The sequence below is a fragment of the Camelus ferus genome, chromosome 2 (genome assembly GCF_009834535.1).
Source record: "Camelus ferus isolate YT-003-E chromosome 2, BCGSAC_Cfer_1.0, whole genome shotgun sequence".
Classification (NCBI taxonomy): domain Eukaryota; kingdom Metazoa; phylum Chordata; class Mammalia; order Artiodactyla; family Camelidae; genus Camelus; species Camelus ferus.
In genome coordinates, this window is record NC_045697.1 from 42,798,810 (window position 1) to 42,816,482 (window position 17,673).

The window sequence follows — 17,673 nt, forward strand, 5'->3', positions numbered from 1 at the left end:
CTAAAGGGAGCCAGCAAGTCACAAGGGAAGGGAACAGAAGAAGAAAAAAGAGCAAAAAAGAATTACCAACACAACTCTGAAACAATGAACAAGATGGCTATGTGAACATGCATATCAATAAATACTTTAAATGTACATGGACTAAATGCTCCAATCAAAAGACACAGAGCAGCTGAATGAATAAAAAAACAAGACCTATAAATATGCAGCTCACAAGAGACTCACTTCAGATCTAGAGACACACACAGACTGAACGTGAGCAGATGGAAAAAGGTATTTCATGCAAACGCAAATGCAAAAAAAAAAAAAAAAGCTGGGATAATGATACTTATACCAGACAAAGTCGACTTTAAAATAAAGACGGCAATGAGGAACAAAGACATACGTTACATAATGATCAACGATCCAATCCAAAAAGAAGATACAATTGCAAATATATATGAACTCAACATAGGAGCATCTAAATACAGAAAGCAAATATTCATAGACAAAGAAATCAACAGTAACACAATAATAGTAGGGGACCTTAACACTCCACAGACATCAGTGAACAGATCATCCAGACAGAAAATCAGTAAGGAAACACTAGCCTTAAATGACACATTAGGCTAAATACACTTAACAGATTTATTTAGAACATTCCACCCAAAAGCAGCAGAATACACACTCAAGTGCACAAAGAACATTCTCCAGGACAGATCACATGCTGCACACGCCAGGCCACAAAACAAGCCTTAGTAAATTTAAGAAAACTGAAACCATATCAAGTGATTTTTTCCGACCACAACACGAGACCAGAAATCAATTACAAGGAAAAAAAACTACAAAAAACACACAAACACATTGAGGGTAAGCAACATGCTACTGAGCAACCAACGGGTCACTGACGAGCCAAAGAAGAAATAAAGAGAAATATCTGGAGACAAATGAAAGTGAAAACACAGTGATCCAAAGCCCATGAAACACAGCAAAAGCAGCTCTAAGAGGAAGTTTGCAGCGATGCCAGCTTGTCTCAGGAACAAGAAAAATCTCAAATAAACAACCTACCCTCACACCTAAAGCAACTAGAGAAAGGAGAATGAACAAAACCCAAAGTTAATAGACGACAAGACATCATAAGGATGAGAGCAGAAATAAATGTAAGAGAGACTTAAAAAAACAATAGAAAAGATCACTGAAACTAAGAAGTGGTTCTTTGAAAAGATAAACAAAATTGATAAGCCTTTAGCCAGAATCATAGGGAAAAAAGGGAAAGGGTCCAAGTCAATAAAATAATAAATGAGAAAGGAGACATTACAACTGATAACACAGAAATACAAAGCATCACAAGAGATTATTATGGAGAGCTATATGCCAATAAAATGGACAACCTAGAAAAAATGGACAAATTCCTAGAAGTATACAATCTCCCAAGACTAAATCAGGAAGCAATACAAAATATGAATAGTCCAATTACCAGTAATGAAATGGAATCAGTAATTTAAAAAACTTACAACAAACAGCCAGACTATATGGTTTCACAGGTGAATTCTACCCAACATTTAGAGAAGACTTAACACCTATTCTTCTCAAACTACTCCAAAAAATTGCAGAGGAGGAAATGCTTCCTAACTCATTCTATGAGGCCAACATCACACTGATAACAAAACCAGACAAAGATACCACAAAAAAAAAAAATTGCAGGCCAGTATCACTGATGAACATGGATGCAGAAATCAACAAAACATTAGCAAGCCAAATCCAACAGTACATTAAAAGGATCATACACCATGATCAAGTAGGAATTATCTCAGGGATGGAAAGATTTTTTAATATCCACAAATTAATCAATGTAATACACCAAATTAACAAACAATAATAAAAATCATATGATTGTCTCAAAAGATGCAGAAAAAAGTTTTGACAAAATTCAATATCTATTTATGTTAAAAACTCTTCACAAAGTAGGTATAGAGGGAACATACCTCAACATAATAAAGGCCATAGATGGTAAGCCCACAGCTAACATCATCGTTAACAACTAAAAGTTGAGAGCATTGCCTCTAAGATAAGGAGCAAGACAAGGATGCCCACTCTTGCCACTTTTATTCAACACAGTATTGGAAATCCAGTCACAGAAATCAGACGAGAAAAAGAAATAAAAGGAACCCAAATTGGGAAGAAGTAGTAAAACTGTCGCTGCTTGTAGATGACATGATACTATACATAGAAAAGCCCGAGGGCACCACTAAAGGCTGCCAGAGCTCCTCAGTGACAGTAAGGTTACAGGACACAAAATTAGGACACAGAAAGCTGTGGCATTTCTACGCACCAACAACAAACTATCAGAAAGAGAAATTAAGGAAACTATTCCATTTATGCATTACATCAAAAAGAATAAAATACCTAGGAATAAACTTACCTAAAGAGGGAAAAGACCTGTACTCAGGAAACGATAAGACACAGATGCAGCAAACTGAAGACAACACAGAGAGATGGAAAGATACACTGTGTTCATGGATTGGAAGAATTGGTATTGTTAATATGACCATAATACCCAGGACAATCTACAGATTCAGTGCAATCCCTATCAAAATGCCAACAGCATTTTCCACAGAACTAGGACAAATAATTTTAAAACTTTTATGGCAACACAAAAGATCCCAAATAGCTAAAACAATCTTGAGAAAGAAAAACAGAGCTGGAAGTATCACGTTCCCTGACTTCAGACTACTACAAAGCTACAGTCATTGAAACAGCATGGTAGTGGCATAAAAACAGACACAAAGACCAATGGAACAGAATAGAGAGCCCAGAAATAAACCCACACACTTATGGTCAATTTATCTACAACAAAGAAGGCAAGAACATACAATGGAGAAAAGACACTCTTCAATAAGTGGTACCAGAAAACAACAGCTACAGGAAAAAAAAAAATTGCAAAATTTTCTCAGATGATATACAGAAATAAATTCAAAATGGTTTAAAGACTTGAATGTAAGACTGGAAACCATAAAACTCCTAGAAGAGAACACAGGCAGAACACTCTTTGACATAAATTATAGCAATATTTTTTTGGATCCATCTCCTAAAGCAAAGTAAGCAAAAGTATAAATAAACAAATGAGTCCTAATTAAACTTAAAATCCTTTGCACAGCAAAGGAAACCATCAACAAAATAAAAAGACAACCTACTCAATGGGATAAAATATTTGCAAATGATATGACTGATAAAGGATTAATATCCAAAATATATAAACAGCTCATACAACTCAATATCAAAAAACCAAACCACCCGATTTTAAAAATGGGCAGAAGACCTGAATAGACTTTTTCCCCAAACAGACCATGCAGATGGCTAACAGGCACAAGAAAAGATGCTTGACATCACTCATCATCAAAGAAATGCAAATCAAAATTACAATGATACATCATTTCACACTTGTCAGAATGGCTACTGTCAAAAAAACCACAAATGATGATGCTGACAAGGATGTGGAGAAAAGGGAACGCTGTACATTGTTGGTGTGAATGTAAACTGGTACAGCCACTGTGAAAACTATATGGAGATTCCTCAAAAATTTTAAAATAGAACTACCATATGATCCAGCAATTCCAGTTCCGGGTATTTACCAGAAGAAAACAAAAATATTAATTCAAAAAGACATATGGACCTTTATGTTCACTGCAGGACTACTTACATAGCCTAAGTGTCCATCAATAGATGAATGGATAATGAAGATGTGGTATGTGTGTATACACACACACACACACACACACACACACACGAGCACACACAATAAAACACTACTCAGCCATAAAAAAAAGAATGAAATTCCGCCATTTACAAGAACATCAATGGACCTGGGAGGTATTATGCTTAGTGAAATAAGTCTGACAGAGAAAGACAAATACCGTAGGTTATCATTTATATGTGGAAATCTAAAAAAAAAAAAGAATATAACAAAAAAGAAACAAACTCAGAGATACAGAGAACAAACTAGTAGTTACCAGTGAGGAGAGGGAAGGGGAGATGTGCAAGGGAAGGGTAGGGGATTAAGAGGTACCAAATGCTATGTATAAAATAAGCTACAAGGCTACATTGTACAGAAATAAATTTTTTTAAAGACGACAGTCCTAATGAAGCACATCAAATAGATACCACCATTGCTGTTTTACTTACAGGTAAACTACGATCAAAAGCATTTGCTCTGCTGGAATGACTGTATAAAGTTATTTGAAACCCAAACTGACTTCTCAGAGTGCATGGGCAGGAGCTGAGTGTGTATGCTGAGGCCTTTAGACCAAGGTGATCACTGCAGACCCTCCAGGGACAGGGTGGCCAAGGAATCGTAAGAAAAGAGCTGCCTAATGCTTAGTTTTGAAGTTGTTCACTCTGCTGTAATGAACAACCTCGACGCCTACTACGTCCCCCCCTCTCCTCCACCCAGCCCCACCAGCAACCTTCAGTAAACAGTGCTGCACAGACAAACACTCTGGGACGGAGGTTTACAGAAGGGGACACTGGGCAGGGGGACTGAGCTGGGTCAGAGGAAAGAGAGTATTCACAGGAGGTGAACAAGCAGAAGGAACACGGAGCAGACTGTTGGGCCAGAGGTGATCCCAGCAATGAAGGTGTGTAGGAATTCAGGATGTTTAGCAATCTCAAACCAAACTCAGCCCCTATTAGCACCAAAGTTTGGGCAAATTTCATCGCCTCTTTTAACTGTTTCTTTACACATAAAATGGAAGCACTGAATATAATGCCAAGGACCCGTGAAGTTAACAAAGTCTTAAACTATTTTTACGACTGAATCCAATTCCTCCCTAAGTGGCTTACCAAACAAAATGTTAGCCTTGGGGGAGCACTATCAGTTTTCATAAAGCAATAATTAGCTTTCATTTACTAACTATAACCTTCTTATTAAAAAGCTATAAAATTAAATGTGTCATTGTACCAAAAATGACAAATGAAACAGACATATCACACCTTCCCACTGTGACATGGTTAGATGGCCCCAGAGTGGCTTAAACAAAGAGAGATGTTGACTAATAAACCACCAGACAGGACGTCCCCTGGAAACATCAGGGGGCCTGCAGTGAGCCTGCTGTGCCAGCAGGTCTGTGACATCTAGAACAATGCAACACTTCACTTTTCTTGTCTTTGCTTGTTACTCGTTTTTTTTTAACCTTCAATAACCCAGATGGTGACTAATGGAAGTGGCTCAAGAAGGCACGTTACCAGGTTGTAGAACGAGCACCAGATTAGGAGTCAGGAGTTGCAAGTACAGTTGTCAGGCAGGGGAGGGGGATTACCCTCAGATACCAAAATTGGAGAAGGCATAGTATTTGTACGTAACCTGTACACATCCTCCCTTTAAATTATACACTTTAAATCACCTATAGATTACTTATAAAACCTAACACAATGTAAATACTTATAAGTACAATGTAAACAGTTGTGAGTATGCGGCAAACTCAAGTTTTGCTTTTTGGAACTTTCTGGAATTTTGTTTTTTCTTTTCAAATATTTTGATCCACAATTGGTTGAATCCATGGATTTGCAACCCCCAGATATGAGGGCTGACCTCTAACTATCAGTATGACAAAAGGCAAATCACTTAACTTTAAAGAAACTCAGCCTTTGTTTTCCTTATAAAATAAAAGCACTGGGCTAGAATTCAAACTGTGCTCCTCAAAACACTCAAGCGTTCAGCAAGTCACCTCAAAGTCCACTGGCCAACAACGGTGATGTGCCACAGCCCTCCCCCCACCACACCTTCAAGAAAGCTGTCCAGCTTTTATTTGTATTATTTAAGCTTCTGATTTCTATTTCATGTACCTTCGAGAAACACAAAATGAAAAACTTAAGATTCAACTCGATTATTACATTTTATTCTAATAACTAAATAATAAAAGACAATTCCTAAGCAGTGGCATTTGGGAGCAAAGTCACTTCACTGCTAGGATTAGTAGCAGACACTCCTGTGTTTCTGTGTTTCCTGTATGCACCCTCTTACAAAGATGCCAGACCAGGTGTGATAAGGAAAACAAGAGTGACTGGTGATCACAGAAAAAAATGGGACTAATACTGTAGTAATAATTAGAGCCAGGAGGCATGTGCATGCTGAATGAAAGTACTTAAAGTGTTTTAGAAAACCAAATTAGGAGCTTCTTCTCAAGCCCAGGATTTAAAGACAATGATTCTCCACCTTCCACCTAAGCTCCTTGTTCTCCTAGCACCCACCAGGTGACCTCATGCACCCTCACAGCTTCCCTCTCCATCCCTCTGTACACTGATGACTCCCCATAAACCTGCATCCCTAGCTCCCAGCATGCCATCTCCAGGTGGGTTTTCTACAAGAATCACCTGAAATTCAACATAAGCCACCTGACCTCTCTCTTTTCCACACCCAACCTGCTGCCCCTTCTGGATTTCCTACTCAGATGAAGACAGCATCACCAAGCCTGTTAACTCAGGTCAGAAACCTGGCTGTCAACTTAACACCTGCATCTTTAACCAAAGCACATTCAGTCAGGCAGCACCAGACCTGTCACTCACTTTTCCCCCATCTTCATCCTCACCCTCTCCTACTACCCTCGCTGAGCATCACCCTCTCTCGTGTACCTTACATCCCTTGCCCTCTATCCTGCCCTCTCTAATTCATTTTCAACATAAGAAAGAACCTTTCTAAACCGCAAATCTGATCTTAATACTCTCCAGTGTTACAACCACCAGGATAAAGCCAAACTACTTTAACACTGCTTTTACCGTTTTCATTATTGGGCCCTGTTCTTCCAGTCCCTCTTGACGACCCTCCAATTTGCACACAGTGCCATTCTCTCTCTTTCATCTAGATGTTTGTTCTATGTTCAAAGTATTAACAGTGCATTGTCTCTCTCACCCACACCCCAGTTCCCATCCTCCTCTCCCCACTCCTCACATCTGGCTACTGCTCACTCTGACCTCACCTCCAGGTTCACTTCCTTTAGAAAGGTCTTCCCTGACTCCCTTCTCCTTGTTAGTTGCTCTCCAGCTGTATTTCCACAATTCTCCTAGTTTTTACCTGTTAGCCTAAATTAAAATGATTGGCTTGCTTGTCTGTATTTTCTAGTAGTACTTAAGCTTTGCAAGAAGATGAAATACCATTGGCCTCACTTTTGAATCCCAAGAGGCTGGCAGAAGACCTTGTACAGTGACTGGCATTTATTAGGCACTACATAAATATTGAATGAACTGAGTCTCTCAATTCATGCTAACGTTTAAGATTAAAATAGGAAATTCTCAACTGTTTTTGCTAGCTGAGTAATCTTGGCCAAGTTACCTTGCTTGGGACCTCAGTAGCACTTATGTAAAATGAAGGCTTCTGACTATGAAGGGCTACTTTTTTTCCAAATATAAAATAATAATAAAAATACTTCTGGTAACTGATGAATGGAAATTGAAAAATTAAGGTTTCTTTATTATCCTATAAATCAAATTCCTACAGTGAAATGTACTTAGAAAATAAAAGCAAAAGCACTTTACAAATACTGATACATTTATACCTCACATTAACTTAGAGGTAAGTAAGTAATCACTAATCACATCCATTTTGTAAGTGAAAAAATTTAGGCTCAGAAAGGTTAAGTGAAGTGCTCAAGTTTACACAGCTTTAGGCAATGTAGCTAGGATGCAGAAGGGAAACTGAAATGATAATTCCCCCCCAAAAGTGACCTAGAGATTCAGTGAAATCCCAATAATCTCAACAGGCTCTGTGTGTGTGCGTGTGTGTGTGTGTGTGTGTAAATGTACAGACTGATTCCAAAATTTATATGACAATGCAAAGGACCTAGAAGAGCCAAAACCACCTGGAAAAAGAAACAAAATTGAAAGACTTACACTATCTGTTATCAAAAGTTATTATAAAGTTGTAATCAAGATTGATACTGATGTAAAAGAAAAAATGATCAATGGAATAGAGAAGAAAGTCCAGAAATAAGTACACACACATATAGCCAACTGATTACAACAAAGTTGAAAGGTAACTCAATACATGATGCTGGAACAATTAGATATCCATATGCAAAGAAAAGAAAGAAATTCACATCATTTACAAAAATTAATTCAAAACAGATCACAGACATTTACATAAAACTATAAAAATTCCATAAAATCTTGGGGGCCTAGGATTAGATAAAGATTTCTTAAATATGACACAAAAGTATGATTCATATAAGAAAAACCAAAACAGAACTACACGAAAATTAAAATTTTTCTGCTTTTCAAAAGATACTGTAAAAAGAGTGAGAAAATAGCTCTAGACTGGAAAAAGATATTTGTCAATCACATGTCAAATAAAGGTCTTGCATCCAGAATAAAGAACTCTCAAAATTCAATCAAGTCTATTAAAATACCTGGGCAAAATATTTGAACAGACATTTCATCAAAGGCAATATACAGATGGAAAATCAGCATATGAAGAAATGTTCAACATGATTAGTTACTAGGGAAGTGAATCAAACCACAAGGAGACACTGTGACACATGTACTATCATGGCCAAAATTTAAAAACTGAGCATATGCAGTCTCGGAGAAGATGTGTCGAAACCGGACCTCTCCCACACTGCTGGTGGACATGTAAAATGGTACAACCGCTTTGGAAAACAGTTTGGCAGTTGCTTAAAAACTTAAGTGTACATCTACCCTATGACCCAGTCATGCCATTCCTAGATATCTGTCCAAAAGAAATGAAAGTATATACCCAAATGTTTGTGGCAGCTTTATCTGTAATAGCTCCAAACTGGAAACAACTCAAATGTCAAAAAGGACAAATTGGGCTACATGCATATGATGGAATACTACTCAGCAACAAAAATGATGATGTATGCAACAATATGGATGACTGTCAAAATAATTATGCCGAGTAAAAATAAGGCAGACAAAATGTACATACAGTATGTATATCTACATACATATGCATATGTATATATGCATACATGTATTTACAGAATTCCATTTATAGAAAATTCTAGAAAATGCACACTTATGTCTAGTGCCACAAAGGAAATCAGTGGTTATCTTGGGGTAAAAAGGGAACGACAAAAGGGCAGGAGCAAACCTTTAGTGGTGACGGGTGTGTTCATTATCTTTATTGTAGTGATGCATTCATGGGTGTATATATACGTCAAAGCTTACCAAACTGCACAGTGTGAGCAGGGCCAATTTAGCGTATGTCACTTATAGCTCATGGTGACTCCTAAAGAGTGCACAGGAGCCAGTGGTAGAGAAGGGACCGAGACTCTTCTCAATACTGGAGACTGAGAAGACAGGAAGAACAAGGTCAGGGGACTCCAGTCCATTCAAGATGATGGCTCCAAAAAAAATCCTCTAAAGAAGGTAAGCAGCAGTCTAGAATGCAACAAAGGATGATGCATTAAATCAGTCACAATAATCAATCACAACTTCCACCCCTTTTACACCCGGTCCCCTAAAAAGTGAGTCAGACAACCAGGGTCAGCTTCTCCACAATGTGTCCCTTGAAGTTCACACTGATCCCTGTACCTAGTTCAGCACTAAAATTACAACGCAGCAAAAAGAAACGCTCAAGTGACACAGAGCTCTGTGCCTGAGAGGAGGAGGCCTTTTACAAATCTTGACACTAAACAGTTCTTACTTGAAAGAACATTAGGTTATACTCCTGATTTCAGCATTTTCTCTCCCTCCCTTCATTGTTTCCATATTTTAAAGATGTGAGAAAGAAACCACCCACCCTCGCCCTCACGTATCTTACTGCTGCCATGAAAATGACTTCAGAATCCGACTGTCTTCATTACCATAACTTTACTATTCAGAGACTTGCTCTGGAGTTAATTGTTCACCACAAGAACTTCTGAAAGACGTCAATTCATCAACAGGAGGCACCAATAAACAAGTTTCCTCTTAAGACTCTTCAAACTCTTGCGTCAAAATCCTTGCCTGGCTATTGCCACCAGTCCCAAACTGTTACCTTGGGATCCTTACCCAATCCTAATCAAGTCTCTGTTGAAGGATCTGCCTTAAATCAAACATTCAATTTTCAGTAAAATCCAATCTTGCCTTTCCCCCTCCGAGACACCGCCAAAGGTCTGTGCCAAGGTGGTGTTCTCCTTCACCGCAGAAAGCCATAACCTCCACTTTGTCTTATCACTTGGTTGGTTGGTGATTTCTGGGGAGCCAGCATTCAAAAGCTATTGCTAAATAAAATGAACACCCTGCAAATGGCAACATGGAAACTTATTTAGGTGATAATATTGACTAACAATTAATCAACAATTGGGGAGCACTAGCCTAAATGGTGTTCTGGAAGTCTAGATCTAAATATTCATATTTTATTAATATATTTAGATGGAAAAAGTTGAGAAAATGTTTAGTATACCTGCTGGTGACACCAGGACAACTCACAAGGAAGAGTGCCAAAATGAAGAATTTATGGAAACACAACCTCCAAAATTAAAAATTTGTTTAAAAAATATTAGAGTATTGATGAAAGAAACATGTCTTAAATGAGGAAGGACAAAAGTTAATTGGCTTCCAGATTGTTTCACCCTCAACTTAACAAACCAAAATCTGTATCAAAGAAGCAGCCCCACATACGAGCACATGGGGACCTCATCTGAGGGTACACTAGTCCTCCTGTGCTCCCCTTTCAAGCCACACATTTCAAGGGCACCCCCTTCTCTCCCACTCCTGGTGCAGTCAGTCAGGTCCCCACTTCACTTCCAACTGCTCAGTCTCTCTCAGTCCGTCCAGAGCTTCAATAACCCTCTTTGGGCTTCAGCCCAGTTCGCTGCCCACCCGAATTTGTGGTCAGCCAGTTCAGCCCTGGCCTCCTTGATTCACTCATTCCTTCAGCATCCTTCACCTGGCAGTCCCAGGCCAAAATCACTCCAGGTGCTTTCTTATTCTCAACTACTAAATGGGGGATATTCCTAACAAATACAGTTGTGGAGCAAATAAAGATGTAAGATAACTGTTTTCTCTAAATTACTCTACAAGCCTCTATTATGACAATGACTGCTACTGAGTTAAGAACTATGCTAATTTGGTTCACAGCAAATTTGTGTTATTTTAGTTCAACTGAATCTTCACTGAGTTGGGTAATAGTTGCCTCTTGGTCCTTTTGCATCACGCTCCCTAAAACGACATCCCAAATGTATCCCAGTCAGAGCTGAGCTCTAGTTCCAGCTCTGCCACTTGCTCCAGGTCATTTTGAGCTGAAAAACAGACACACTCCAGGGTAAGCTTACTTTTGTATGTATAAATTGGGTTGAACTAAACTGTTTCTAAAATCCCTCGAAGCTCTGCGGTTCTGAGATCTTACTTTACTGAGAAAACTGAAAGCATCCAACACTCTGATCTTCCCTCTTCTGCTTTTCAAAATGGTTCTGTAACTACCCTCGATTCCTTCTTCCCTTTCCTTGAATACCTCAGTCACCTGTCATCTCCACACCATGTCTGTTTTCTCTTTTCTAGGAACCTCATACTCTCATGGATATCTTCACTCCCACTTAACTCCTTGATCTAAATACCTATCTTCCCTCCTTTGAAAAAGGAGATTTTCTCTTGACCCTGCAGTCCTCTCTAGCTACTATCCTGTACTCCCCTCCACTGGCACTTCTGACAATAATTACCAATATTTCACGTCTCACTTTCCTCAGCCTGACACTTGGCTTCTAGGATCTTTTGCTAAACTCTGTTCGCTGCCTCACCCTCATTCCTAAATACTAGTGATGATATCCTCTAAGCAGTCTTCCTTCTTTAGCTCCCAGGACCTCATTATCTTGATGCCTTCCCTCTGAACACGGGCGCCTCCCAAGGCTCTGTCTTCAGTTCTCTCCCCTTTCGATCCTAATCAAGTCTCCTTTCAGTTCCCATCACCAGCTTGAACCACCTCTCTATTTTAGAGAATGCCACACCTGCCCAACCCAACTCACCTGTCTCACTCCCAACCTGCAAAACTGCCCAATTATTTTTTGCTTCTTTCCTAAGTCTCTTATGTTGTAGACCAAAATGTGTCTCCCAGCAGGCTATTAGCCCTCCCATGATCACCCTTGTCCAGGTCCCACCCCTAGTATCTAAAATATGCATCCTCTCTCCCAACTCCTACTCCCCTGCTCCCCTAGACTTACTATCCATCCTCATCATTTCGTATATACAGCATTTGCAATATACTCCTATCTGGTTTCTTTGTGGCAGGTCTCTCCCCCTTCCAACACTTTCTACAGACTGCTGCTAGAGTGACAGGATAGTGTCTCTGCAAAAACTTCCCAGTAGCTTCCAGGAGTCCATCGAAGAAAGCTCAACCTCCCTCACAAGACTCTCAAACTCCCAACCCTAACTTCCAAACACACACAGCTTATGCTCCAGGATTATCAAACTAATTTTAGTGTCCTGTGCCTAGAACACGGATTCAAGAAACAGTTCCACACATCCTTTGCCTAAATGCCCTTCCCTAGCACTTGTCCAACTGGTGAGCCTCCAAGCATCTTTTAATTACAAGCTCAACCTTCATCTCCTTTTGAAAGCCTTCCCTGTCATCTCTGTGTAGTGTCCAGCTATGCCCTCTATGCTAATGATTAGCCTTGTTCAGAACTGTAATAAATCTAACTCATATATATGCCCTGGGGGGGGGGGTGGTTCCTTGAGGTGGTGGTCTTGGGATCTTTCAAGTATTACTCCAGCATTTAGCAACTGGGAACACTCCCCTATGGGTAAGAAGCACGTTTTCACTTGCTAATGCTCTAGAGCAGAGTCCTCTTTCAGAATAAGTCTCCACATCCTGAACAATGCAAAGGTCATGCTAATAATACCATTGTAAAAAGACTACAAGATGGCACGACAAAAGCAGAATATAACACATCTCTTCTGCTTCTTTCATCAGTTTCCTAGGAGTTTTGCCTTTATTGCAACTTGAATGGAGAAGGCACTTAAAGAGTTTATATGCACCAAATATTAACCAGCCTCCTATGTGCAAACTGACTTTATAACAGCCCTTGACCTGGAAATACAGGTACATTCAGATATACACCCTGATAAGAAAGGACAGACAGAGGATAGAGTTCAGTGACTCAAAGCTTGCCAAGTCAAAAGTTCCTTGGGATAAACTCTAAAAGCAAGCAATATTTTACACATGGTTTGAAAAATGCTCATCCTTGTCTGAGAAATCTTAACAGAACAGATCTACTGTCAGCTGGGTATGTATTAATGAAAACCAACAATGCAGCAGCATTTATAAATAAATACATAAATATACAGCAGTGAGGTAACCAAGTCACAGATAGCTTGAGACAACAGTTCTAATGAATCCAATCAAACCAGAGAAGTAATTTCCATTTTAAATATATTAGGGTGTTAAGAAACTAATTAATTCAAAACTCATTTTATGGATGGCTTCCTCGAACATGTTTTTTTCTTATTAAAAGTGTGTTACCTTCTCCCAGTTAAGGAAGTGAACATGGACAAGCTGGTATTTCCTCGATTCTAAACTATACCAGTGTTAAAACAAAACAAATCCCAACCTAATTAATTCTATTTTCGGTCTAGTTTCCAAGGCAATTTTCACAAAAACTATTCTCAGCCCACTGTTTCCAGCTTTGTAACATCAACCTTCAGGAGCTGGAAACTTACACTTTGTGTAATTCCTTGACACATGTGTTCTATCGCAGACTCATTTTATTCCACCTGCCTATCAAGGATAGGAAAAAGAAAAAAAGGATCTGTCTTCCCATAGATTCTGAAGGTTCATTCCTAAAATCACTGTTAAATTATTTCATGATGTTGCATGATATGTTTCTACCAGGGCTTTATAACTTGGGTCACCTCAAGCTCACCAGCATCAAGGTCCAGGTGGAACCCTCCCCAAGTCAGAACTGCAAGTGAGTCTCAGGAACAGTACAAACCAGAAGAAAGGGAACCAGGAAACAGGTTCTAGTTCCAAAAGGCCACTGACTTGACCGTGGGCTACCTACTCCACTTCTGTAATTCAAACTGCAATACCTGCTTCCAAAAAAGAATGCTTCTAGGCACAGCCTAAGTGCTCGTAGCTTTTAAAATGAAGTAAAATTTTATAAACAGAAGATTTTATACAATAATCTACGGTCTGGCCCAGTTTCCTACACCATTCAGTCTAAAACGTCATAAAACTGCGTTTGTCCCCCCTAAAAATTCCTACTCGCACTACTGTATTACCGAATAAGCTGAACTTTGACTCTTGAATATCTTTAAAAAGAATGGCATTACATCTACCTATTCTTGAATGTGAAGCAAGAAGTGGGAGTTTAAAAAGTCCTCATGAATTAAGGTGTCAGGTCAAATGAAATCCCCTGCCGTGGAATCAAAAGAAGCTGGAGGATTACAACTGAGCCACTTGCATGAGACGCTCAAACCTCCAAAACCTCTTACACTGAAAAAGGACAGAGGAAACGAAAGTGCTGATGGAGGAGCGCAGAAGCCGAGCCTCCGGCGTCAGGATCCAATGACATGCTAGAACCGAAGGTGCATGTCTTAAGTTTAGCCCTTACTAACTTTGTCCCTCTACCGAAAAGAGGTGCGAGGTGGGAGCTACTAGAAAACAGCAACTCCCAGGATGGCAGGTTCCATCCCAACGCTAGCGTCGGCCCCAGACCCCGGGGAGGGGACTGGAACGGGCAGAAACTATACTGGAGTCAAGTTGAATCATCCAGCTATCCTGGCAGCAGTCGCAGTCATCCTGGGAAACGTACCTTCGCTGGAGTCCCACTTGAGTAAGAAAGAAATTAAGCCAAGCCGGGAAGGCGGCGCAGCCGGCAGCTTCACCTGACATTCCCGTGGAGCCCCACCCTCGCTCCCAGGTGTCCCGGGTGTGCGTTTCTCGCGGCTCTACTTACTTTGTCACTGGTGCTCTCGGTTTCGTGGTCGCCGCCGGCCGCCTCTCCCTCGCGGGGTGGCGGCGCCACCGCTCCCCCGGGGCCGGGGCAGCCTCCCCGGTGCCTGAGCTCCCACATCTCCCGCTCCCGCGCGGCCGAGGCGGTCTCCTCCAGCGTCCCGAAACCCGAGCTGCGCGCGAGGTCTCGCCGGCTGGCCTCCCCGCCACCCCGCAGCCGCACACTCGACGTCCGGCAAAGCTGTGGCCACTAACACGCCCCCACCGTGGAGGAGCCGCCGCCGCGCGGGTCACCCCCAAAACGGCATCAACGAGCGAGCGCTCGAGGCCGCCTCCAGCGAGCGCGGCGCCAGCAGAAGAGCGAGGGGCGGGCGCCAGGGGCCGGCTCGGGGTGCAGGGCAGGCTCGGGGCGCCCGGCCGGAGCGGAGAAGGCGGGGGCGCGGCAGAGCCCGGTTGCCGGTTGCCAGGTGCGCGTCCCCACGCAGAGGCCCAGGTGGGAGGAGAAGAAAGGACGGGGAAGGAAGGAAGAAGCGTGACCTGCTTCAGCGCTTTGCGGGGCGCCAGCCGCCTGGGCCCTGCCACTCCCCGCCCCGCCCCGCCCCGCCCCCCGGACTCCGGAGTCGGCCGCTCCCGGCCCCCCTACACCTTTCTCCCGGTTCCTGCCTCCCGCAGCCAGGTCACGCGCCGCAGGCCCCGCCCCGCCCCGCCCCTCTGCGCTGCACTGCGGTTCCCACAGCCCCGCCTCCATCGTAGAGGGGTGACGTCATGGGCCCGGACCCAAGGCTCCACCCAGGTCTCCGCGAGCACACAGGTGGCGGCTTTGAGAAAAGGTGGGAGCGGTGAGGGCTGGAGCAAAGGGGAGGAGCAGGGACGGTGAAGAAGAGACGAGCAACGAGCTTGGAAATGAGGAGTGAGAACGTGTGGACTCGTCACCGAGCAACTGGGAGGGCTGGAAGAACCAGACACCTGGTAAATATTGACAGCACTCAGCATTACCCCTTCAAATGGCTTCCCTGGCCGCATCAGCTTGACACATCGGGTCGTGTCTGAGGTTCAGAAGCCTACAGAAGCAGAAACTTGTCTGGCAGGATGAACTCGATGACTCCGTGGCCTTCTGGCCCAGTGTCATTACCTTCAAAGTAGGGGATGCGTTTGTCTCACTGGGCATCCTGGGATGGGCTAGCCAGTTTCAATCACATACCCAAACTCTGTCTTCCAGGAACTCCAGTATTGAATCTCTCCAGATTCACTGCCGAGGGTCTGAGGTGCCATGGAGTGCAGCTGCCAACCAGCTAATCTCTGAGCAGTCATGGACCTCAGGCTGCTAAAGCTGGAACAAGAAGGGCGCACGATCCGCATTAATTCCGTTCCAAATCCTGTTAGAAGGTGATTAGTTTTCCTGACACATATGTGCCACCTGGTCATTTACTGACAAGCTGACAAATGGGAAAATGCGACAGGCTGTCATACAAACAGGACAACGTTCAGAAAAGCACCCTTATAGAAATAAATCAACAATATAAAATTCTCAAGGTCATTACCTGGCACGCTGAAAATAAGTAACGTTGTTCTGAAAATTTAATAACACACAAGCAAAACCAAAAAGTCAAAGTAGGACGCATTGAAAGGCAAAACACAAAGACATCATTTTACTTCATCAGACAAATCTTTAAAGCTCTGGATTCAATTTGGGTCGCCATATTTTCAAAGGGATGGAGAGAAGAATTGATCAGTCTTATCGGAAGAGTAACAAAATGACAAAATATATGAAAATAAGTTCTTTGAGTGACAGTGATGGTGTGGTCTTCCTTAAGGAACAGAAGACCATGGGGTGACTAGTTTAATCAATTGTTCTTCATTTCTTTGGAGAACCAGAAATGAAGGGCTGCCTGATTGTGTTTCTGGTTGCTTGGACAACCACATTATGGCTGTTGTCGCTTGCCCTCTCTTTCTCTGTTGCCCTCTGTCAGTTCAGTCTGTAAGTCAGAGATCGGAATTTTTGATTTAGGCCAACCAGAGGAGCATCTTGTGGTAAGTTACTGAAGGACAATTTATGTTTACACTCTTATTATTAATGAACCTGCCTGGGAAAATAATGGTGTGCCATCAAGCACATCTGACTAAATATCAGAGGAGCGCGTACAGGAGTGTAATTAGAAGCACGGTTTTATATGGGCAACCCTGGGTTCAAGCCAAAGTTCTGTCTTCTAGCCTTGACCCCATTAACTTTATGGAACATTTCATCACGTACAGCTGAAGCTATGTCCTATCCGATATGCCCAATCAGAGTTTAAGTAATAACTCTTTATGTAACACTTTACAAAGCACTTTCATATACATTATTTTATTTATTCTACTCAACAACCTCTGAAGTAGGCAGAACAAATATTATTATTTCCATTTTACAAGGAAAAAAAAAATCTGAGGTTCGGTATATAAACTACCCAAGTTTGCAGAGGAAATCTGGGATTGAAAGCTACGTTTTTGTACTTTAAATTCTGCCAGGTCCACTAGGTACTGCAAGTAGGTAGTAGCAGAAACAAGGAACTTGTAAGAAGGGGCAACTTGTAACAATTAAGCATAGGAATTCATCAGCCAACCCGCCCATGTGGAAGTCCCAGCTCTGCCCTCTACTGGCCCATGCCATCAGTCATGTAACTTAATCTCTGTGCCTCAGTGTCCTCATGTATAAGGGTGATAATATTTTCCTCCCAGAATTCTTATGAAAGTACTTAGAACAGTGCCTGGTTCTAGCAAAGCACTATACAAGTGTTCCCCATCATCAGCATTTATATCATTAAAAGCTGCATTTC

General features: G+C 41.7%; 1 protein-coding gene across 1 annotated transcript in view; it reads right to left on the reverse strand.

The window, feature by feature from the left end:
• CDS1 (CDP-diacylglycerol synthase 1) overlaps nt 1-15,908 on the reverse strand; it is a 65,341-nt gene extending 49,433 nt beyond the window's left edge. The window contains exon 1 of the mRNA XM_032498864.1: nt 14,865-15,908. Coding sequence (XP_032354755.1) covers nt 14,865-14,981 — 117 coding nt within the window. The 5' untranslated portion in view covers nt 14,982-15,908. The remainder of the gene's footprint in view (nt 1-14,864) is intronic.
• Nucleotides 15,909-17,673: the final 1,765 nt, after the last annotated feature.